We start from the raw sequence: 25,074 nt of genomic DNA, 5'->3' as shown, positions 1-25,074 counted from the left end.
GCTGCCGTCCACCCCGGGGCTGTGGACCGGCCTGGTGGGCACGGCCGGGACGAGTTTGGTGGGTGCCCGGTGCTCGCCTGACCCCGCAGGCCTCCAGCATCCTGGGATCGCCATGCCTTCCCTGCCTCCTCAGGCTGCTGTGTACCCACTGGCTTTGCTTCCACGCCTCCTAAACAGCATCACTGGACCTCATGGGCGGCCTAGACGCATCTCCCCGCATTTGCCGCGCGTACGCATTCATTCATCCACCACCTCGCCCGCGGTTCCCAGATCTGAAAGGCTCTGGACACCAAAAGCTTTGGTGGAAGTCTGGCCACAGGCGGCCTGAGCTCAGCCGTAACCGTGTTTGATTTGGGGGCTTCCTAGAATACCGTCCGCTCAGACATCTGCAAAAGCCTGCATTCCCACCCGGTCTGGCTCCAGGGGCTGTGGACCCCGCCGTTTGTAAAACAGAAGCTGCCCTGGCGGAGGAAGGGCTGCCTGACACTCGCGCCAGGGCCCCAGGGAGGTCGTGCCCCCCAAACTCACCGGTCCAGGCTGCTGACTGGCCGGATCGCAGGCCAGCGACACGAGATCTTTGAGCGGGTCCTGGGGGTTGAGGTGAGGTGGGTAGCGGATGGCCGTGTGCGGGAAGTAGGTGGAGGCCGTCTGGGGCAAGATGGACGTGGTGGGGAAGTGCAGGGCCGAGGACGGGTGAGGGCTCCGGGCGATCCCTGTGGAGAGGAGGGGGGCAGTGGTCACCAGGGGCTCCCGCCAGGCCGCCCTGTCTCAGACTGACTGTGTTTGTGGGTGTGCGTCACGCCCACGCTGCGGCACCTTTAATAATACGAATATGTGGCGGCCCAGTGGCATCTGCCACGACCAGGCCCTGCTGTCATTTACACGCCCGGATTCGATGAACCTACTGTGACCCCACAGAGTTCTAGCATCACCCCTTGGAGCACTTTTATTTCTTTTTATTTTTTTAAATTTATTTATCTTTGGCTTGCAGGATCTTAGTTCCCCTACCAGGGATTGAACCTGAGCCCTCGGCAGTGAAACCGCTGAGTCCTAACCACTGGACCGCCAGGGAATTCCCATCACGTCTTTTTTTAAGACAGAGGATGGGGGCTTCCCTGGTGGCGCAGTGGTTGAGAATCTGCCTGCTAATGCAGGGGACACGGGTTCGAACCTTGGTCTGGGAGGATCCCACATGCCGCGGAGCAACTAAGCCCGTGAGCCACGACTACTGAGCCTGCGCGTCTGGAGCCTGTGCTCCACAATAAGAGAGGCCGCGACAGTGAGAGGCCCGCGCACTGCCATGAAGAGTGGCCCCCACTTGCCACAACTAGAGAAAGCCCTCGCACAGAAATGAAGACCCAACACAGCCCAAAATAAATAAGTTAATTAATTAATTAATTTTAAAAAAATCAGAGAGAACATTTCCCGGCTGTGGTCAGAGGAAGTCCTGACTACTGAATAAAAATTAAAAAAAAAAGACAGAGGATGACCATGGCTCTCAGAGGGAATGTCCTCTGCCCCAGCCACAGAGCAAGCAGGTGGCAGACCCAGGGTTCGAGCCCAGCCTGACTGGCCACACCCTGACCCGGGGCTTGGTTAACTCTTTCCATAAATGGCTGGTGGGTCAATATATTTTTTTAATTGAGATATTATTTGCACACTATAAAGTCCACGCTTCTAAAGTGTACAATTCACTGTGTTTTTTTAGCACATTCACAGAGCTGTATGACCATCACTACAATCTCTTTTAGAACATTCTCATCCCCCTGAAAGGAAACCCCGTCCCCATTAGCACCACGCCCAGCCCCTGACAACCAGGAAGCCACTCTCTGTCTGCGGATTTCCCATCAGTGGAATCACACACTGTGGGTCCTTCTGTGTCTGGCTTCTCTCACTGAGCATTGTGGTCTCAAGGTCCATCCACGTTGTAGCGAGTGTCCGTGCTTCACCCCTTTTCATGGCTGAGTAATATTCCAGTGTGGTATTTGCTTGTTTTTTTTCTTTTTCTAAACAAGTCAGTGACTTTTAGTATATTCACTTCGTAATTCCAGAACCAGTTCACTGCCCCCAAAAGAAGCCCTGTGTCCACTAGTGGTCACTCCCCCTTCCTCTCTCTCTAGCCCCTGGCCAGACAGTAACTACTTTCGGCTTTCCAGGCCATAGGGTCTCTGATGCAGCTACTCAACTCTGCCGTCGTTGCCTGAAAGCCACCACAGATGACATGTAAACAGATGGGTGTGGCCCTCCGCCAATAAAACTTTATTTACAAGAACAGTGGCAATTGGGGGGGCCTGCTTGGCCAGCTCCTAGTCTAAACTGTTGTGCTATTTTGATGTTTGCCTCTGCCCTGTATGTGTATTTGCCCTTGTATGGAACTAAATCATCATTATCACAACCAAGGGGCAACAGGTGACATTCAAGCTCTTATTTAACTCATTCTGATTTAATTCATTCGGTCCTATGGACAGCCCTGGGAGGGGGACGTTTATGAGCCCAGTGGACGGGTGATGGGCTCAGCTCACACCCCACGCTGTGAGCGTGGTACTTCCTGTCTGTGTGGCTGAGAGCTCCCGTACCCCTGTGTGGCCTGTGTGTGTCCTTCTGGGTGTCTGCCTCCTGTTGCGGCCATTCTGCCCCCGGGTCCGTCGGTGGGCCGCTTGAGTATGACACATGGGGAGCAGGTTGAGGGGTGAGTCCCGGGCTGCACCTCCATGTACAGAAGGGGAAACTGAGGCCCCAAAAGAGTCAGGCCCAAGTGCTCTCTACCATGGCAGCTGCAGGCTTTCCTGCACGGGTGGGAGGCTACAGCAATAGGACTCGTGGTCAGATGGCCGGTGGGACTTCCCCGGCCATAAGTGGCCTGGTTAGAGGGCTCAGCCGCCCCTCCCCGCCCGGGGCCCGCAGTGCTCACCACTGTGCACGGCGATGACGGGCCGGTGGTGCTGGGTGAAGCTGGAGAGGCGGGGCGAGTCCTGGGGAGACGGACTGTTGAAAGGGGACTTGTCCATCTCTGTTTTCTTCACCGGGGATGAGATGCCTGCGGGGAGGGCCAGAGGGTCAAGGGCCGGCAGGCAGGGTTATTCCACTCCCAGGACCCCTGCACCTCCCCGCAGAGCCCCTGCCCCCCCTTCTCCCAGCAACCCATGGACGAGGGGCTGGGAGCCCATTGTAAGGAGGGGCAAACCAAGGCTGAGAGCTGGGAAGGGGGCCGCCCAGGGTCACACGGCCCACGGGAGGAGGAGTCTGATGCCACACGGGCCCCTGGACGACAGAGTCCGGCCCCCACCTTCTCTCCTTCCAGACATAAGTCGGCTCAGGGCTGCCCCCTGCCCCCCAGGGACACCAGAGCCCTGGAGAAGGCCGCAGGGTGGGCAGAGGATTGGTCCAAAGCCCCAAAGCCCAAGTGGCTCTGTACTTGTGCCCCCCCACCAATCCTTACCCGGGGGACAGAACCTTCCCTGTAGGGTCATCGTGAGTATTAAATGCAATACAACATGTAAAGCCGTTAGATCAGGGCCTGGCACACACCCACGCACTGGAATTACTTGCTGCCATTCCTCTGCAGACGGGGGTCTCACTATCTACCCCGGTGGCCCTGGGGAACCCAGAAGGTCTCCAGCTCGGCCTCAATGAATAAAAGGTGTAAAATGGGCACATCCAGCCTCCGTGGAGGCCGTGGCACAGAATGGATGCTGGCTAAGGAGGAGCCTTGTCACGACATGGAAGACGGACCCCAGAGATGCGGGGCACACGTCCGCCCTGAAGAACCACGAATGCCCCCCGCCTGCCTCCCTGCATCCCACCCCCCACTCCCACCCCCCTCTGCAGAGGCTTTTTCTAGTGACAGCAAAGGATGACGACGTGTCTGAAAAAAAGGCAGAGTCCTTGGCCTGGCCCCTTCTCTGGAATTGGGCTCTGGGGTAAGTGGGGATCTGGAGACAGACATGTTTAGGAATTGTTTTAAAATCCATTTTACAGTGAAACGCACCCAATGAGGCCCACAGTGGATTCACACATGGTGAGGGTTGTTTTTTTTTTTTAAATAGTTTTTATTGGAGTCTAGTTGATTGACAATGCTGTGTTAGCTTCAGGTGCACAGCAAAGTGAATCAGTTATACACATACATATATCCCCTCTTTTTAAGATTCCTTTCCCACATAGGTCACCACAGAGTACTAAGCGGAGTTCCCTGTGCTACACACGGCAGGTCCCTATCAGCCAGGTTTTTTTTTTTTTGCGGTACGCGGGCCTCTCACTGTTGTGGCCACTCCCGTTGCGGAGCACAGGCTCCGGACGCGCAGGCTCAGCGGCCATGGCTCACGGGCCTAGCCGCTCCGCGGCATGTGGGATCTTCCCAGACCGGGGCACGAACCCGTGTCCCCTGCATCGGCAGGCGGACTCTCAACCACCGTACCACCAGGGAAGCCCTTAGCCAGGTATTTTATACAGAGTAGTGTGTATATGTCAATCGCAATCTCCCAATTTATCCCTCCCTCTCCCTTGCCCCCTGGCAACCATAGGATTCTTTCCTACATCTGAGACTCTACTTCTGTTTTGTAAATAAGTTCGTTCGTACCATTTTTTTTTTTAGATGCCACACATAAGCGATATCATGGGATACTTGTCTTTCTCTGACTTACTTCACCCAGTATGACAGTCTCTAGGGACACACTGCCTGCCACCCCGCAAAAGGTGGCCCTCAGGCTGCGCACATCAGGGCCGGGGTCATTCTCTGCGGGTCGTCCTCGGCGCCGTGGGGCGTGGTGCAGCCTCCCTGGCTCCACCCACGCGACGCCAGGAGCACCCCCAGTCATGACAACCATAGATGTCCCCAGACATGGCTCAGTGTCCCCTGGGGCAGAGCCGCCCCAGTTAGGACCCCTGCCCTCCTCCGAGGCCGCTACCACTGTTGCTGGGGTCTCGGGTTGATGGTTCTGTGAGTGGGCATCTGCGTGGGTCCCCAGGGCTGTCCCACCTGAGCTGCTGCTGCATTCCCCCCACCCCTACTGTGGCATTTCCATGTGGGGTGCTTTCATTCTCTGCGATGGCACGGCCAGGGGTGAGCCAGCTCTGGGAACCAGCCCCCCGATGGGCACTCAGGCCACCATCTGCCTTTGCTGTTACAGACGCTGCTGCCCTGGTCGGCTCTGGGTGCGCATCAGTGTGTGAGCGGGGGAGCGTGTCCTGGGATGCAGTTGGTGGCCCAGAGGGACCTGGCGGCCAAGCGGGGCCTTGGGTGCAGGCCCAGGCTTTCCCAGGGACAGGAGGAGCTGGTGGCATCCAGGGCAGCCGGCAGGAAAGAGGCTGGCCCTGCTGTGTGTGCGTGCATGCGTGCGTGCATGCACGCGTGCGTGTGTGTGTGTGTGTGTGTGTGTGTGTGTGTGTTTGTGTTGGGCTCCCGGCTGGCTCAGGGCTGCAGGGGGAATGAGGTTACGGCTGTCAGACGCTCACTTAGGATTTCCTAGAACAGCCTGTCCTGGATGGAAATAGCCTGGCGTGGACCCTGCCCCCAGCTGCACCTCCGTAGGCCCTTCTAGAGCTTCCTGAGATGGGGCCTTTGGGAGCCAGGGTCCAGGAGGGGGGCGGGGGGCGCCTGGCGCTGCAAGAAAGAGTCACTCTCCTGCCTGCGTTCCTGCATCTGAACAAACATGCTGGGAACGGCCCCACGTGAGCAACCGATGTTGGTTAACACAGTGCCCATACATGCCCCATCAAAGCACGCGTCTCTCCATTTAACAGGCGTGCCCTTGACCTCCCCGATCCGAGTGGCCATCTTTCTGATTAACATACATATCTCCACGTAAGCGTCAGGCACCCCTACGTCCCCCGTCGAAGACACAAACCTTAACGGACGCACGTGCCTGTAGGTGCCCAGCCCCAAGTATCTTTCCACTTGCCTGTCACACGTGCCTGTCTGTTCCCCGTTCAAGCACATACGCTTCATCCAACAGGTGGGCCTGTACATCCGCCATCTGAGCACCCACCCGTCTGCTTGACAAACTAGCCTGTCCCCCTGCAATGCCAGCTCCCCTGGGGGGCCCACTGCAGGCAACCACTGGGTCTCCAGGGCCCGGAACACAGGGTGGGCAGAGAGTGTGCGAGTGTACAGGTGGGTGGACGGAGTGCAGTTCTGCTGGGATTGGCCACCACTCACTGGGCACTTAACACGTGGGATGGCCTCCCCCACTACCCCCAGCACTGCTGACACCGGTCATCCTCAGCGGGCCCATCCTGGGCGCTGTGGGGTGTGGAGCAGCATCCCTGGTCCCACCCACTGGATGCCAGGAGCCCCCCAGTCATGATGGCCGGAGACGTCCCGGACACCGCCCAGTGTCTTCTGGGGGCAGAACTGACCCTCTGGGAGGTCCTGGGGAGCCAAGAAGTGGTGGAGCTGGGATTCAAAGGCAACTCTAACTCCTCAGGCCGCGCTCTGCCAACCCCTCTTGCCCTCCAAGTTCAGAAAGAGATGGGGGGAGAGGAGAGAGGTTGGAGTTCCCTGCTTCACTCCATATAATAACTGCCTGTGGGAGGCCCATGTCCCCTGGGGGAGGGCCACAGAAGCAGCAAGAGCAAAGCACTCTGGGACCCCCTTTCTGCCCCGCTTGGCTGGGTAATCAGGGAAGGCCTTGGGAGGATGTGGCCAGGAGGATAAAGGGCACTCCTGGTGCTCCTGGCCCGGGCACGGAAGTGGCAAAGGGCTGGAAGCTGGTGTATGGGGTCTGAGAGATGTGGCTGCAGGGGTCTTGCCTGGGCGGGGCTGGCAAGATTTCCCCCAGGCCTCTGCCCCTCCAGGGCACCGGAGTGAGAAGGCTGGGGCTGGGGGGTTAGCTGGGCGCTGTCCGTGGTGGCCACAGCGGAGGAAGGGAGAGAGTACTCTAATCAGCTTAACCCCCTTAATGAACAGCTAATTGGGGACTGTCTAGACAGGAAGACGGAGGAAACCAGGAAGAGGAGAAAAAGGAGGAGAAGGATGGGCAGGAAGGGGAAGAAGAGGGAGGGAGAAGAGAGGGAGGAAAAGATAGAATTCATATCTCCCTACGAGCCTGTGAGCACCCGGAAGGCAGGGGCAGGCACACACTAGAGGTTTGTACTGAGACTCCCACAGGAGGGAGTGAGTCTGCCATCACCTGAGGCAACCAATGGGAGCTATAGGAGGACTGACCCCCTCTGGCATTCCCTTCCAGCTCTGTGATTTCCCCATCACACACCAGAAGCTGGTACAGGCTTCCTCTTTGTCCTCCCCCATCATGGCCACTTTATTCTCAGTGTAGGAAGGTTGGATCAAGCCCCAGTGACTCTCTCTAGCATTTCCTTCCTTTTAAAATTTTGTTTTTCTTTTTTGAGCATCCTGAATTGAATGCTGGGTTCTTTATTTCCAGCCTTTCTCTTTTTCCAATTAAAGCTATAATTTTTCCTCTCAGGGCTGCTGTGGCTACATCAGCACAGGCTGTCTTTCAGCTCCAAGTAGTATTCATTTTATATGTAGACAACCTCTTCAATCACAGTGTTAGTGAGAGGTGCTTTTGAGTTCCCAATCAGTAAATGATAGGGCAGAAGTTAACTGTCTCCCAATATCTGCTTTATCCTTCTTCCTTAGTAACAGAACCCTTGATGTGAGATGGGCACATAATTGACCCAAATATGATTACATTTCCCAGCATCCTTTGCAGCAGAGTATGGCCTTAGGACTAACTCAGGGGCCCGGAGATAAGCAGAAGGGGTAAGTGCATCTTCTGAAAATTATTCTTAAAGGGAGAGGACATGCCCAGACTTGACCCTTCTTTCCTGCTGGCTGGAAAGCAGACATGATGGCTGGAGCTCCAGCAGTTATCTTGGACCATGAGGTAGGAATGAAAACCACATTCAGTGGCACATAAGGCAGGAGACTGAGTCCCTCACATCACACTTGCCCAGGGTAGCTGATGGCTGGACATTTATTTGTGAGAGAAATGCACTTCCTTTTGTATTTTCTGTTATCTACAATCAGACTTAAAGCTTACTGAATACAGGTATTTATAGAGACAAACTTTAGAAAGATAGGGAACCCACAGAGACAGAACCGTAGAGACACTCTGACCCATAAATTAAAGCCTAGGGCTTCCCTGGTGGCGCAGTGGTTGGGAGTCCGCCTGCCGATGCAGGAGACATGGGTTCGTGCCCCGGTCTGGGAGGATCCCACATGCCGCGGAGCGGCTGGGCCCGTGAGCCACGGCCGCTGAGCCTGCGCGTCTGCAGCCTGTGCCCCGCAACAGGAGAGGCCACGACAGTGAGAGGCCCGTGTACCGCAAAAAAAAAAGTTAAAGCCTAATAAATAGAGAGGTCCTCCCAGCATTAAATACCTGGGAACCCACAATGAGGAAGAGGGAGGAGGCTTGGGACCTCAAATGTCACAACCAGCTGTGTTAGAGACCGATTCCAAGAGATGGGAATTTTATAAAGACATGAACACCAAAGAAACTCTCCTGTTTCCTGGTCACTTATGTGCCAGGTGGTTACTTAAGTCACATTCTATCGTGTCCTCCTTCCAACTCTCCAAAAGAATGATGGTTTTCATCACTCCCACTTTGAAGATGAGGCAACCGAGGCTCAGAGATGTTAAGTAACCTGCCCAAGGTTACACAGCCCACACACCACACAGCCAAAGACAGAGCCGGGATTTGAACCCTGGTCTCTCTGATGCCTGAACCTGTCCTCTTTCTCTCTCTCTCTCTCTCTCTCTCTCTTTCTTTCTTTTATTGAAGAAGAGTTGATTTACAATAATTCAGGTATACAGCAAAATGTTTCAGTTCCATATATATAAGTATATATATATGTGTGTGTGTACATATATATATATATATATATATCAGATTCTTTTCTGTTATAGTGAACCTGCCCTCTTAATTGTAATGTTATGTTGCTTTTCAAGAATCCTATAGGTATGGCACTTTGTATAGACAGATCTTTATAAGAAATCAGACTCTAGAGGGAAGAGGGAAAGAGGAGGAGGGGGAGAGAAGAAAACAAATCCTAAGGTATACTGGGTACCTATTATATGCCAGGCCTGTTTTAGGGACATCAAATGCATTAATTCACTTAATCCCCACAATAAACCTACGGGGTGGGTACTGCAGGTATTAACACCCCCATTTTACAGATGAAGCAGCCGAGGCGCAGAGAGGTGGGGTCACCAGGAAGCTGCAAGGGCTGGGGGACTCGAGTGTCCACGTTCATAACCACTAGGCTATACGGGGGGGTGAACCCTTGTTAAGGGATAAGGGACCGGGTAGAGACATGCTTCTAAAGCTGGGGGGCACAGACCCCGCTGAGAATCTGAGGAATGCCAGGGGCATCCTCCCCACAGGCTCCTCTGCAAACCATTTCCTTTAAGTGCAACGCTGGCCCACTGAAGAGCAGAATCTTAAGGTGAAAGGGATTTTTTTTTTTTTGGCCGCGCGGCGCGTCTTGCGTGATCTTAGTTCCCCTACCAGGGATTGAATCCGGGCCACAGCAGTGGTGAAAGCACCGAGTCCTAACCACTGGACCACCAGGGACTTCCCAGAAAGGGATTCTTTAGATGAGAACCTTGTGATGGAGATGGAAACTCCAAAGAAGGGAAATCTTTGGAGAATGCCCTTAGGGAGACGGTAAGTAAGCAAAGAATCAGGAGGAGCCAGCACTCAACAGAAAAAAGCTTCTACGGAACTGCTGACCCTACAGAACAGGAGCCCCATGAAACAGACACTCTGGAGAGGACCCTATGAAGACAGAAGAGCAACAAGAAAATCTACCAGGAAAAGGATGCTATAAGAAAAGAGGCGGGGCTCCTATGGAACTGGACTCACAGAGAGCAAGATCCCATGGAGATGGGAATCTTGCAAAAAAAAAAGGACTACAGGGAGGACCCCAGTGGAAAGGTAACCCACGTATCAGGACGCTGTAGTTAAGCGTCTACGGCAGACCCGAGGATGAAGCACCCTGTTGATCAGAATCGCTACTGAGTCAATTCTGTATAGCAGGAACCCCACAGAGATGGGCCGTTAACAGGCGGAGGGCAGGAAAGTCGGGCAAGGGATAATCTCCATCCTCCCCGGCCAGAGCGGAACCGAAGAGCTCCGGGAACGCGAACCCGGACTTTACTTCCAACCGCGCGCAGCCCGCGAGACTACAATTCCCAGGAGGCCCCGCGGCTCCAGGCCGACTCTCCGCCCCGGGGTGCCCGCGCAGTGCCTGCCGGAACACGTAGTCACTGTCGCGGTAACCCAGACCGGAAGGTCGGTCAGCCCCCGCCGCCAGCCCCACCTCCTTCCATGTCCTCCGTCCAGTTGCGGCTGCTACTCGTGGGAGAGCTGGGCGAGGTGTAGTAATCGCCGCCGGGGCTCGTGTCCACGTCTTCCTCCATCGAGCCCGATTTGTGCCGCTTGCTCCTAAGGGGCGAGGAAAGAAGCCAGCAGACCGGTTACCACGGAGACGGGCCCGGCGGGCTTTGCTACTTCCGGCTCTTAGGGGGCAGGGCGAGGAGGGTGCTATCGCGAGACGTCACGCGAGTCGCGGACTTTCGGCTGCTTCTCAGATGACATCCGCTTTAACCTGCCCATCACTTGGGTGGGACACCTGGGGCCAGGGGCAGGGAGGGACTCAGCAAAGGGCCAAGCTAGCAAGCTAGCAGAGTGGAGACTAAAGCCCTGAAAGCCTGGCTGATCGCTTGACCTACTGTAATCCTCAGAACAACCTGGTAGGATTATGGTCCCACTTAGCAGGTGAGGAAACCGAGGCAAACAGAATGTGACCGGCTCACGATCACACAGCATATCTCAGCAAGAACCGATGTCTGTGTTCTCATGGAGTCGCAGGGGCTAGGCCTGTAGGACTCGAGGCTGTGGGAGCCCAGCGTGGGATGTCAGGGCTGGGGAAAGAGTCACTTGGGGGCTGGGTTTTGAAAGATGAATAAGAGTTTCCCAGGTAGAACGTGAAAACAGGGAGAGGAATGAACCAGCTGGGGCCAGATGGAGGTGGGGGGGGGGGGCGTGAGGTGCCCAGAGGTGGGGCCCCGGGGACATACCCGCTGGAGGATGTGCTGGGTAGCGTTCTTCTCATGCCGGTGCTGGCTGGATTTAGGTCATATGCCAGGTGTCCCTGCAGCTCCCCCAGGGAGAAGTTGGGTCCTGTTCCAGTCACCACAGGTGCTGTGGAGGGCGACAGAGAGGAGGATGAGGGAGGAACAAGGTCCAGGGCTGCACTTTGCCCTGGAGGGGTGGGGAGAGCCATCTTGGGGCTGGCAGAACGAAAAGGAACCGCTTCCCAGATTGGCCTGATTCCTAATTTGGCTGAAACTGGCCTTATACGATGGGTTAGAAGAACAAGGCCGTTGAGAGAGGCCAAGGTCACACTGTGAGGCAGAAGCATAGACAAAGCTGGAGGCCAAGCTTCCCAGAACTCTCAGAGGCCAGGCTCTGCTGATCTGGATGGGGAGGGCAAGGGTTAAGGTTAAGGCAGGATAGTGCCCAGAGGTCCCTGGGGTAGGATTCAAATGGGGGTGTCTGGGGATGGGGGTAGGTCCCCAGCAGGTCCATAGGTAAGGCAAGAGGACAAGAGGTGAAATAGGTTGCGGGGGGGGGGGCCTCTGGGGTCTCCTGGGGGGGGTGAGGGAGGTCCCAGGAATGGGGGATACTGGGGCAGAAGGTTCTTTAGCCCTTCCACCCAGCATCTGGAGTCTTCTCTGGGGAAGAGCATGTCACCCTGACCTTAGACTCTGGGAAAGGCCTGGATACCGCCCTTCCTAGAGACTTAGGCTTGGTGACAAGGGTGGCTGGAGAGGATGTGGGGGACGGGGGCAGGGTGATGGGCTACTTCCTCCTCCTTCCCCGAGTCCCTTTCCCTCTTAGAGCCCCCATCCCGAAGCCACTTCTCCTTTCCAACAGTCCTCCCCTGTGTGAGCCCACCCCCCCACCTCGGGTCCCAGCACAGGGTGGGCGGGGACACTTACTCCGGGACACTTGGATGAGCTCAGTGACGCTGAACACACCGGAGGTGACGAAGCTCTCCTGGAAGTCGGTGGTGTCTGGAAAAGAGAGGAAGGATGGGGGTCAGCAGGCGGCCAGCTGAGCTGGGTCTGTTCCCCCCCTTGACACCTCCAGGCTGCCCAGACTCCGGGGGCTGGACCCAGCCTGGCCAGTCACCCTGTCTACCCCGCTCCCCAACCACCACAGCCCTGCAGCAGGAGGATGGCCAGCTCAGCCCCTCCAAGCCTACGGGGACTCCTCTGCCCTAACACAGCTGGAGCGGATCTCCTTTCCTGAGTCTCTGCTCAGTCCTTCTCACGGCAGCCTCAGCCAGCCTCCCCTTCTCCAGCCTGGGCTTCACACCGCCTCCCAGCCCTCCTCGGGAGCCCCCGTGCTATGGCAGGCTGCGCACACAAGTGGAGGCCAGACCTGGGTTCACATCTCAGCTGCCCAATCGGCGTGTGATCTTGGATAAGTCACTTTACCTCCCTGAGCTTTGATGCTCCCTGATCTCAAAAGTGGGGACCATACACCCTGTCATCTCGGGTGGTTGTGAGCTATGAATGCTACTACCTAGGAGGGACCAGGCTGCTTCCTTTGCCTCACTCATCACCCCATGCAATGCTGCAGTCTCTTAGCCTTCTGCTTCCAGGCTGTGAGCTCTGTGGTGTCCCCAGTGCCCGGACCAGAGCCTGGCAAACGGCAGGGGCTCAGAACCATGGGGTGAATGGAGGGTCCACAGGCAGCAGTTAAATCCCCAGTGTGCCCAGACCCATTCCCGCCTAATGTCAAAGGAAGAGGGACCCTCCTCTCTGGGCTGGGGTTGTTTAGACCCACTTCATGGATTTGGAAACTGAGGCTGGCCTCGAGAGGGCGGGAGCACTGGCCCACCCAAGACAGCTGGGAGCAGGCCTGTCACACCCGGAGACCCTCACAGGCAGGACCCATTACCAGGCACCTCCAGTGTCCGCCCCGAGCTGGGCACTGGGGACACAGTGGGGAACAAGACGTACAGGAGCAGCTGCCCTCTTGGACTCACAGCCCAGGGTGGGCGAAGGACGCCACATAAAAGCAGGAAGTCAAAAACAGTTGGACATGAATGTTCACAGCAGCATGATTTACAGTAGCTGAAACTGGAGACAACCCAAATGTCCATCAACCATGATGGATACACAAAATGTGGTCCCTCCACACACGGGAACGTCACTCAGCCGTGAAAAGAGGTGAAGCCCTGACACTCGCTACAATGTGGATGGACCCTGAGAACACGAGGGAAGTGAGAGAAGCCAGACACAGAAGGACACACTGTGTGATTCCATTGATGGGAAACGTCCAGAACAGGCAAATCCACTGAGAGAGTGGGTTCCCGGTCACTCGGGGAGGGGGAGTGACTAATGGAGATGGGGTTGCTTTGTGGGTTGATGAGAATGTTCTGGAACTAGACAGAGGTGATGGGTGCACAGCTCTGTGAATGTACTTAATGTCACTGAACGGTACATTTTAATAGGGTTAAAATTCTACATTTTATGTGTGTTGTACCGCAATTTAAAAAGAAAGTTATTAAAGACGATTCAGTTAAATGTGAGATGTGTCAGGCAGTGGTGAGGCAGTCAAGGTCGGGAGAGCCTGCTGGGGAGGGGACCTATTTTACACGAAGGGCTCAGAGAAGGCTTCCCTGGGAGGGTGACATTCAACCAAGATCTCAAGGTAGGGGTGGATAAGGCGAACACGTGGGTGAAAATCTGGGTAGTGCCCAGACAGCACCTGGCACAGGGAAACTGCCTGGTGAGAACTGGCTGCCCCGACGAGGATGATATTAAACTTGACGTTTGCCACCTCCCTGTGGGTTACGATGTTCCTGGCAGCGGGAGTGGCTTGTGCAAAGGGCCTGGGGGTGGGATGCGCTTGGCAAATCGGAGGCCAACAGGGCTGGAGTTGAAGGAGCCAGAGAGAGTGGTCAGAGTGGAGGTGGGACCCACAGAACGGCAGCTCTCGGCTTTGGGGGAGGGGGGTGGGAGCAGTTCTTGTCCAGGCCCCCAGGGGGCAGCAGTGGCCGCAGGGAGCTCACAGCGGTGCCCAGCTCCTCAGCTGTCTGCCACGCAAGCCCCCTGCTTATGAGCTTTGTGTCCACCATTCATTGAGCAATTACTACCTGCCCAGGCCCATGATGGGAGGCTCAGGACCACAACATCCCGAGGAGGACAGGGCGGTGGCTCCCAGTGTCCAGGGGGAAGTGGCCGTGGCCACTTCCTGCTGACCCAGCTGGCCGACTGCTGTCAGCACGCCCCTCCGCCCCACCCCCACCGGGGTTTCCTGTTTGTGCAGTGCTCGCCCAGCTCCATCTCCAGGGGACTCCCTGGCGGGCGGGGAGGAAGTGATTTCCTCTACCAGACGCTGGAGCTCCCCACGGGACCAGGCCAAGCGCCATGGCCCCCGCCGCCTGCCTTGAACATCTGGCTTGGAGGGAGGCGCCTGGGGATCACAGGAGGTCAAGGAGGACTCGGGTCACAGATGGCCAGTGAGGTGTGGCCTGGGGGCCTGTGAACCTCCTGGAACCATCCAGCCTCCCTGTGCATGCCTGTGACGGACCTTCCAACGGGGATGCCCTCACCCACTGGCTGTTTCTTCCTTTCTCCCTTTTCATCTCTCCTCCTTCCTTGCCCCTAATATACAATCCCTCTGGTTTCTCTTTTTCCCTCTGCTTCATCCTTCCTTCTCTCCTTTTTTGCTTTCTAGAAATGGTTTTTGAGCACCTAGTGTGTACCAGGTCCTGTTCTAGGTACCGAGGACACAGCAGTGATCAAAACAAACACCTCTGCCCTTGAGGAGGTGATGTTCCACTAGGTGAGAAGCGAACACATTTGCAATCACTAAGCAACTAAGCAAATACATACGCGATCACTAACTTCCTCGAAAGGAAATAAAACAGAGGGCTGAGATTGAGAGTGACTGAGGCTGCTTGAGCTGAGGGGCTCAGGGAGGATCTTTCTGAGAGGGAGGCATTTGAGCTGAGACCTGGGGGATCTGGAGCAAGAGAAAGTAGTTAGCTGTCCAGATCGCAGGCACAGCACGTGCAGAGGCTCTGGGGCAGGTGGTGCCTGGTGTGCTGGAGGAACAGCGAGGAGGCTTGTGTGTCTGGAACAGAGTGAGCGAGGCGGGGAGAGGGAGGAGGGGAGGAGGGGAAGGCAGGAGGACTTGGGCTTTTACCCCCGGGAGGTGGGACCCTGGAGGGCTGTGGGCAGAGGATGGGCGGGGCCTGACTCAGGTGCTCACGGGTACCCTCTGACCACTTCAGGAGGACAGACTGTGGGAGGGAGTAGTCAGGGAGCCAGAGTAGAAGCAGGGACTCTGAAGCTTCCAAATCCTCTCTGTCCTTCTGGCTCTGCTCCCACACCCGCAACACAGAACTGAGTTGTCCTACTCATCCACTCAATGTCCCATGAGACTGCAGGGCCTACCAGGGCCTCTCCCATGGGGGGAGCACCTCAGAGCCCAGACGCCGGAGCTCAGGGTCGGGGGTTCCAACCCCAGCTCCCTGGATGCCCCTGGGAAGGCCCATATTCGTCTCCAGACCTCAGTCCCTGCCTCTGCAAAATGGGACAACTGCAGCACCTACTCCACAGCATGGCTGGGAGGAGTGACTCAGGTGCTCACGCAGGACCACACAGAACCCACAGGGGGCGCTCCGGAAACGATTCCTAAAGAAAAGATGGGGATGGGCCCGTGCCCTCCACCCCGCCACCTCCAGACTCACCCAGTGTGATGGGCTTGCTGTCCTCCTGGTCGGAGCCCATCCCCGCCCGGGGACTGCCACTTTGCTCTGCATCTGCAAAGACAGGGAGGGGGAGTTGTGACATCGCAGGGACCCCCACTCAGGAGGGGAGGAGACATCAGCCCAGTGCTAGGCTGGGCCGGCGCCCGTGGTCTGGAGCATGGCACGGCCCCCTCCCTGGCTGCTGCCCCAGGGGGTCATGGACGTCGGAGGTCACTAAGCGCCAGCCTGCCTGTGTCCTGAACCATGGCGAGAACCCGAGTGGAGGGGCTGGCTCAGTCGTGGGGAAGTGCTCGCTGAGCCTCAGTTTCCTCATCTGTCAAGTGAGGATAACTCATTTAATCCTGCCTCTGCCATATGAGGTGGGAACTCTCACGCCCATTTCACAGACGGGAAAACAGAGGGCCAGAGAGGTGAGTCCCTGGTCCCTCGGGCCCCCTCCCCACCGCCTCTGCCTTCCGAGTCCTGGGGGCCCAGCCTGTGGTCTTGGGTTGCCACTCAGGATCCCCGGAGAGGGGGCCGAGGGGCATATTTCTGCAGCTGTGACATTTCCGGCCCCACCCGCCGGGCTTGGGGGCTCCCTCCCACCCCGGCGCCCGCCCCTCCATCTTATCTAAAAATAATCAGGCTCCTTGGCAGCCGGGTGAAGCAGACAGACGCTGAGCTCAGCGTTATTGGCTCCGGAGGCCTAGATGGAGGGCGAGTAGAGCCAGGCCCCTCTGCAGCCCTCACACCCTCCACCCCAGACTGCGGGGGAGAGGAAATGGACAAGCCCAGCCAGACAGGACCCCTAGCCCCCCTCCCCCATTTGTCTCTCAGGTCAAGGACAAAGGTGGCGGGAATCACCATCAAATGCCAGAGAAAGAGAAGCAGGCCCCTCCCACCTGCCACACTCCAAGGCCCAGAGCTAATTGCTGTGTGACCTTAGGCAAATCGCTTAACCTCCCTGCGCCTCAGAGTCTTCTCTTCAAATGTGCGAAAGCATCTCACAGGCCTGGCTGGGTTGCCAGGAGGTGGCAAGGAGCTGATACGTATGAAGCGCTTAGGGCATACTGAGCTCTAGATCCATGGTGACATCCACCCCGTTATTGTTATTACTGTTATTTTTAAGTCCCTAACATGACCACAGATGTTTTTTCTTGTTCTCATTTCATACTTTCCCTTAAATCATGAAGAGAGCCGCAAATCTGGCATTGTTAGTGTACCCATTTTGTAGGCAAGGAAAAGGGAGGGTTAGAATGACGAAAAAGTGCCCCGCCCCACACCCCTTGCTGTTGTTTTTTTACACAGTAGTGTATCATTTTATTTTATTTTTTGTCCGCACCGCTTGCGGGATCTTAGTTCCCTGACCAGGGATCGAACCCGTGTCCGCTGCGGTGGAAGGGCAGAGCCTTAACTCCTGGACCGCCAGGGAATTCCCCTGCCCCTTGTTGTTTTAATTCGGTAGCTAGTGCTTACATCCCGACATCCAGCAGGCGCTTGCGTGAGCTGCCTGGATTCTGCGATGAGACGCGCGTGTTCCCATCCCAGCTCTGGGAACCTCCAAGGACACGTGGTCCCGGGGGGCGGGGGTCACTTCCCCTGCTGGGGCCTCAGTGCACCCAGGGTTGCTTTGGGGATAATAATAACGATGACACTTCGCACAACAGTCACTGGGCCCTCGCCGTCTGCCTGGCATCGCGCTTTTGCCTTTGCACACGCTGTGCACTGAGCACCTACTTGCGGGCAAGACCCAGAGATGCTGTAAACAGCACAGGAGCGGCCCCACCTGCCTCAGTTTCCCCATCCACGATAGGAGCGGATGCAGGCAGCCCTCCTTGGCTGGGCTGAGCAGCCCCTGCGTGGCCGACTAGGCTGGGCAGGCTGGGCAGTGGTGAGAGGGCTGTGCCCAGCTCGGCCCCGTGCCCTGTGGCCACTCCCGGGCTCGGGCAGCCAGCGGCCCCTTGGAGCCGGCCCGTCCTGCTTGGATGGCCGCATGGCTGGGCACGGGTGGCCACTGGGTTGGGAAGGGCCCAGCCCGGGCAGCCAGCTGTCGGGCTCCAGGCCTTGGGCACAGACCCTCTTCCGGAACCAGCACCCACACGCACTCAGCGGGCAACAGTGCCCGGCTGGCACTCAGGGGCCTACCCGAGAAGGGGGATGTTTCTTGAGCGCCGCCTGTGTGCTTATGCTTTGGAACCAGGCAGCCCAGGCTGTGGGCCTCAGACGCCACCCCTCATCTCTCTGTGCCTCACTCCCCGCATCTGTGAAATGGGCACAATGACAGAATCTCCCTCAGAGGCTGTTCGGGAGGGAAAAGGTGATAATGAATGCAATCAAGGGCCTCAAACAGTGGCTGACATGTAGTAAGCACTTCACCAACTGGAAGGAGGGTTTTATTACTATTATTGCTATCTCCTTGCTGTTTCTGTCTTGGGTGCTATTACTTTGTACCTTGAAAGCCATGGCCCTAGGCTATGGCTGGCTCTAGTCTGGAGCCCTTATTCACTGCTCTTGACCTCAGCCCAGCCATATCACCTGTTTGAGACTCAGTTTCCTCATCTGTAAAATGGGACTATAATAAAACTCACTTCCCAGGGTCTGTTGGGTCTCCAAGTCAGTAAATAACAAGTGTAAGAGGGTTGGTGCCAAGTTGACATTCAATACATGGTAGGTTTGGGCAGCAATCGTAAATGAGAGTGTGTTTTTAATTTTGGTTTCTAATTGATCATTGCTAGCATTTACAAATGCGATTGGTTTGGGGGTGTTAATCTTGTATTCTGCAACCTTGCTGAACTCACATATTAGTTCTAAGAGTCTTTTTCTTTTTCTGGTAGATTCTTTGGGATTTTCTATGAAAACCATCATGTCGCTTGCAAATAGGGCAAGTTGTATTTCTTTCTTCCTAATCTGTATGCCTCTGATTTCTGTTTCTTGGTTTTTCGCACTGACTAGGACTTCCAGAACCCTGTCGACTGGAAGTGGTGAGAGCAGGTGTCCTCATCCTGCTTCTGATCTTAGGGGGAACCCATTCGGTCTCTCACCACTAAGAATAATGTTAGCTGTGGTTTCTGCAGATCCCTTTATTGGGCTGAAGAAGCTCTCTCTCTTTTTTCTCCTATACTCCTGGTAGTTCTTTTTAAATTTAAATAAGTGTAGTTTCTAAATAATATGATGCTGTAATTATAGGCCATCTCATTAAAAATTGTTTTAATTTGATTTTTAGATTGTGTTGAAATATACACAACATAAACTTTACCATTTAACCATTTCTAAGTGTACAGTTTAGTGGCGTTGAGTACATTCATAGTATCTTGTGACCATCCCCACCATCATCTCCAGAACTTTCTCATCTTCCCAAACTGAAACTCTGTCCCCATGAAACGCTGACTCCCCACCCCTCCCCCAGCCCCTGGCCCCCATCATCTACTTCCTATCTCTGTGGATGTGACTCCTCTGGGGACCCCCTGTGAGTGGAATCACACACTGTGTGTCCTTCTGTGTCTGGCTTCTCTCACTGAGCATCGTGTCCTCAAGGTTCAACCACGTTGTAGCAGGTGTCAGAATCTCCTTCCTTTTTATTGTGTCATCTTACTGGCCATGCCGCAGGCCATGTGGGATCTTAGTTCCCTGACCAGGGACTGAACCCCACCCCCTGCAGTGGGAGCACAGAGTCTTAATGCTGGACCGCCAGGGAAGTCCCTGCCATCTTATCTTTAATCATCTCTAAAACCGTGAACTATTTCTCACCCACCTGCTGACCACCTGCCTGTCATTTGGCTCCTGGAAACCCTGTCTTCTGGAGCTGTCCAGTACGGGAGCCCCGAGTCACATGCAACTTGAAATTTAAATTGGCTAAATTGAAATTAAAGTTTCAGGACTTCAGCCGCACCAGTCACCTTTCAATACTCGACAGGCACACGTGGCTGGTGGCGACCGAACTGGACGGCACCGAATACGCCCACCATCACCACACAAAGTTCTATCGGGCTGAGCTGCTCTGGATTTTTCCGTGAAAAATCAAGGGAAAAAAAACAAAGAAGACACCGATAATTCTTCCTCCTCCCATCTAGAGGCCCGGTCCTAAAATGGACCTTCCTTCGGTCTGAACAGATGGACCCAGAGTGTATAATGCTAAAGGCCAGCTAATGTCCAATGCCCCAAGATGCCCCAGGCCCCAGATGGGCAGCTTTCATTTGCTGAGTTTTTACTGTGTTAGGAGCTCCAGAGCGCCATCTGATTAAATCTACCCAACGGATGAGGTTGGTAAACTGAGGACCGGCTCAGGGAGTCTATGTCCCAGAGCTGATGTCAATTCAAAGAAACCGTCCGCCTAGCGCAGAGGTTCCTAACTGGGGTGATCCTGCACCCCAAGGCGATGTCTGGGGATATCTGTGTTTGTCACGACTGGGGGGCTCCTGGCCTTGAGGGGGCGGGGACAGGGAGGCTGGTCTGGGATAGCCCCACAGAGTCATCCGGCCCCCAGTGTCAGCAGTGCCGAGGCGGAGGGACTCTGTTCCAGATCCATCCGTTCTCAGTAGGGGCAAAAATTGGTTCTTGGGGCGATGGAGGGGGCTAAACATTTTTGCTCTTTTTATTTATAAAACATAGATAAATAGATATAGATACAGTATATAAATCGATATATAATATACCTGTGCTATTAAAATTTCATGAGGTGCAGTGATTAGGGAAAGAAACTGTCTAAAAGGACTCTTTAGGGGGAGGCAATAATGAAAGAAAAGGGTCTTGTACAATTTTAAAGGGCTGTCAAAAGAGGAAGAAGAGTATGCAACAGAAACTGCAGGTGACCTACCAGGTCTAAGGCATTCACTTCCCTGAAAGTCTGCCAACCTCTGCTGTGTGTCCTTGTGCAAATACTTTTGACATCTCTGAGCCTCCATTTCCTCATCCATAAATTAGAGCTGAACTGCACTACCGTTCACTTCTCTCCTTTGACCACTTGGCAAACTGACTGCTGAGCACCTCCAGGGTGCCACGTGTCTAACACACGGCAGCAACCAAGATGGACACAACTCCCTGCCTTCGCGGCACTGACATCCTAATGGGGGAGTGACAGGCAATGAAGAAGTAAGCAAATAAGCCAGGAGTACAATTCCAGGCTGTGCCAGGTGCAAGGGAGGCCATCCAACCCAGAGATGTGACTGGCAGCCCCTGGTGAGTGAGCGGCTGTGACTGGAGCTCCTGGGAGGGTCGTCAAGGTCACACCGTGTGAACTGGTACATTCCAATAGTTAATACGTGGTGAGTCACTCCTTTGACTATGTTGAGCCGCAAGTTTCCCCTCCACTGACTCATCTGATCTTCGAAACTCCCCCAAGAGGGATATGCGATTATCATCCCCATTTTCCAGATGGGGAAACTGAGGCACAGAGAGAGGCAGGCGACATATGCAAACTCAGGCAGCACCAGGTGGCACCGATGGGCCTGGGATCAACCCCCAGACACCCCAAGGCCTCACAGTCGGGTCCTGTGCTTTTGACTAGGAGGTGTCCAGTGGGCCCTTGGAGGGGGCTCAGTTGGTCCTGCCCCAACTCCAGGACTCCTTTCTTATCGGTGGTTTGGAGTGACCCACTGTGTTTGGACGCTGTTGTCTGACCAGTCAGATAAAGGCCCCAGCTGGGGGCAGATAAATTGTTTGCATATCTCTGTTCCACTTAGGCTGAAAAGCACCCCATGGAAGCAGAGCCCCCAGATCCTACTGTCCATGGGAGCAGAGGCCCCAGACCCTGACGCACAGGCCAGGGAAATTTCAGAGCACCTCCACCTCACTGAGGTGGCAGCTGAGGTGTAGAGTGAGAAGATATGGGATGATGATGACGATAATAATAATAACAATAACAACAATAATAATGGTAACTGCTAAGCACAGACGGCTTACAGAACGCCAGATGTCAGGCTACGTATTTAACAGTTTTGTCTAACATCCTCCAGCAATCCTTGATCGAGGCTGACAACCATGGGTTACCCAGAGAGGGTAAGTGAGTTACCCAGGGCCATACAGCAAGGAAAGCTGATGGGCTGACCAGGCTTTATCTGCTCCTCTCAAAAGTATATCCAAGAAAACCATAATTCGAAAAGATACATGCACCCCAGTGTTCACTGCAACACTATTCAGTAGCCAGGACATGGAAGCAACCTAAATGCCCATCAGTGGAGGAATGGATAAAGAAGATGTGGTACATATATACAATGGAATATCACTCAGCCGTAAAAAAAAGAATGAAATGATGCCATTTGTAGCAACATGGATGGAGATTATCGTACTAAGTGAAGTGAGCCAAAGACAAACATCATACGCTATCACTCACATGTGGAATCTAATTTAAAAAATGATATCAATGAACTTATTTACAAAACAGAAACAGACTCAAAGATCTCAAGGACGAACTTATGGCTACCAAAGGGGAAATGTGGTGGGGAGGGATAAATCAGGAGGTTGGGAGTAACATACACATACTACTATGTATAAAATAGATAACCAACAAGGACCTACTGTATAGCACAGGAAACTGTACTCAATATTCTGTAATAACCTATATATGGGTAAAGAATCTGAAAAAGAATGAATATATGTATATGTATAACTGAATCACTTTGCTGTACACCTGAAACTAATGCAACACTGTAAATCAACTATACTCCAATAAGATTTATTTTTAAAAAGGGGGGGGAATATTCTTGAATGTCTTCTTGAATTTTATATCATGTCGATCACGGGCTTTAAAACGTTTGCCTGTTAATGAGTTCTTTCCTGACCTGGTCGCTGTCCCCCAGATCCCCCACGGCCCATCCCTGAATACGTGGCTTTCTGCAGCCCTGCTTAGATCAGGCGTTCGACTTGGTGCTTTGTGCTGCCCAGAATGCATTCCCGACCGCACGAGGAAAACACGAACAGGCCAGAGCAGGACCACGGAACCAAAATGCACGCTCTCCGCTGCCGGGCAGGGGATTTTCTATGGGTGTGCCTTGGGGGTGTCTGCCGACTCCACCCGAGCATGGGGTTCACGGTCAAAAAGCAGGAGCATCGCTGCGGGTTTCTCAGGGCAGCTGTTGGACTCTTCAAAGTCTTTCAGATGCACTGGGGTCATGAGGAAGAGGCTCCAGGTTCCAAACTCGTATGACCTTGGGGCATCTTTTAGAAGCTGGAGTCATACCCTGAAACCTGGGCTGAAGCCCCAGCCCTGGCACAACCCGGGGTGTGACCTGGGACTAGTCGGGCCTCTCTCCCCTCTGAGTCTTTTATACATAGTTGTATGTGTATGTTAATCCCAACCTCCTGATTTATCCCTCCCCACCACATTTCCCCTTTGGTAGCCGTAAGTTCGTTCTTGAGATCTTTGAGTCTGTTTCTGTTTTGTAAATAAGTTCATTGACATCATGTTTAAAATTAGATTCCACATGTGAGTGATAGCGTGTGATACTAGTCTTTGTCTGGCTCCCTTCACTTAGTACGATAATCTCCATCCATGTTGCTACAAATGGCATCATTTCATTCTTTTTTTATGGCTGAGTGATATTCCATTGTATATATGTACCACATCTTCTTTATCCATTCCTCCATTGATGGGCATTTAGGTTGCTTCCATGTCTGTCAAGTGGACTTTCTCCATTGTTGCCTTACTTTATACGGGTGTGAGGTTGAAATCAGAGGAGCCCCGGGAGGGGAGGGGCCAATCACAAAGGGATAAATACTGTTTGGGTGACGGCATTTTTCCAAACTCAGAAGTTAAACGACCTTTGTCCCCCCTCTGCCCACAGCCCTCCAGGGCTCCCACTTCCCTGGGGGTAAAAGCCCAAGTCCTCCCCGTGGCCCACAGGGACCTACACGGCCTGCCCCGTCCCCTCCCTGCCCTCCCCTCCTCCCTCTCTCCCCCTCGCTCACTCCGCTCCAGCCACATGGGCCTCCTCGCTGTTCCTCCAAAACACCATGCCTGGTCCTGCCCCAGGACCTTTGCACATGTGGTTCCCTCTGCCCACAACACGGTTCCTTCTGTATCTATGTGCCTCACATTCTCCCCTCACGCCAGGACCTTCCTGAAAGGTCTTTTTTTCCGATACACACACAAGGCTCTCCAGCACGATGCATGAAGCAGAGCTAGCCACACTCATGCTAGTATAAGTGAGACTAGCCCCGGACAGCGGCTGTGTTTCAAGTGACACCCTGGTTTGGCCTGGGACCAGTATTCTCGACTTCCCGGGTCCGCCGGGTGTTCACAGGCAGCCTGAACGTCACCACCGCCTGTGGCCTTTCCCTCAAACAAACACATGACCATACCGACAATAGAAATGTAAACTGGATCCCATTGACGGAGTGTACAAACTGTTCTTTCCTGTCCGTGGCCACGAGCCCAAATTTGGTCTGTCCCAGCCCATGACAAAGGCGCCGCCGTGGCCTCCGGTCCAGCCCTTCCCGGCCCAGAGCACCCGCCCCCTTTGCACCAGACAACTCCCTCCATCCTGGTTGCTGAGGCTCCCGCAGTTCCTAACTGGGAGATCCAGGCACCGCCCCGGCATTCATGTCCCAGATGTTTACCGACCACCTACCACTTGCCAGGCACTGGGGAAATGGCAGGGAGCCAAGGCGGGGGAGACAGACAGGAAACGAGCCGACAGAAGGAGCCCGAGATAATTTCGGTGGTTCTAAGTTCCACCGAGGCAATGAAACTGGGTGAGAGGACAGACAGTGGCTGGGGGTGGGGGAGGTGACTTTTGACGGAAAAGTCAGGAGAAACCTCTCTAAGGGCCTAGGGATGGGACGGAGCCAGCCACGGGGAGAGCTGAGGGCAGATGGCACAGCAAGTGCAAAGGCCCCGGGGCAGGAACAAACATGGGATGTTTGGGGAACAGAGAGAGCACGTGGCCCCAGCACGTACACACAGCGGGGAGACATGAGACCACTCGGGGCCCCGCGGGCCGCGTGGGAAGCTTGGGTTTTAGTCTCAAGGGCGATGATCTACGTTACATTTTAAAACGTCTCTGGTGATGAGGGTGTGGAGAAATTGGAACCTTCGTGCACGGCTGACGGGAATGTAAAATGGTGCAGCCATAGCGGAAAATGGCTTGGCGGTCCCTCCAAAGTTAAACATAGAATCACCAACGTGACCCACGCCTACGTATACGCCCAAAAGAATTGAAAACAGATACTTGCCCACCATGTTCACAGCAGCATGATTCATAGTAGCCATAAGGCGGAAACACCCCAAATATCCAACAACAGGTGACGGATACACAAAGTGTGGTCCATCCCTATAGTGGAATATTACTCAGCCTTAAAAAGGCAAGAAATTCTGACACTCGCTACAGCATTGATGAACCTTGA

The 25,074-nt window shown here is 54.5% G+C and overlaps 1 protein-coding gene across 5 annotated transcripts in view; it reads right to left on the bottom strand.

Moving 5' to 3' along the window:
- NFIC (nuclear factor I C) overlaps window positions 1-25,074 on the bottom strand; it is a 68,038-nt gene that overhangs the window by 9,236 nt on the left and 33,728 nt on the right. For all 5 annotated transcript variants that reach the window (XM_079915929.1, XM_079915932.1, XM_079915931.1 and 2 more), the window contains exons 3-8: window positions 15,736-15,807; window positions 11,966-12,040; window positions 11,042-11,165; window positions 10,282-10,406; window positions 2,912-3,037; window positions 529-713 (exon numbers count right to left, since the gene is read on the bottom strand). In XM_079915929.1, the coding sequence (XP_079772055.1) occupies window positions 529-713; window positions 2,912-3,037; window positions 10,282-10,406; window positions 11,042-11,165; window positions 11,966-12,040; window positions 15,736-15,807 (707 nt within the window). The remainder of the gene's footprint in view (window positions 1-528; window positions 714-2,911; window positions 3,038-10,281; window positions 10,407-11,041; window positions 11,166-11,965; window positions 12,041-15,735; window positions 15,808-25,074) is intronic.

This window comes from Stenella coeruleoalba (genome assembly GCF_951394435.1).
Source record: "Stenella coeruleoalba genome assembly, chromosome: 3".
Taxonomy (NCBI): domain Eukaryota; kingdom Metazoa; phylum Chordata; class Mammalia; order Artiodactyla; family Delphinidae; genus Stenella; species Stenella coeruleoalba.
The sequence above is the reverse complement of the archived record's forward strand: the minus strand, read 5'-3'. Positions and strand labels throughout refer to the sequence as shown.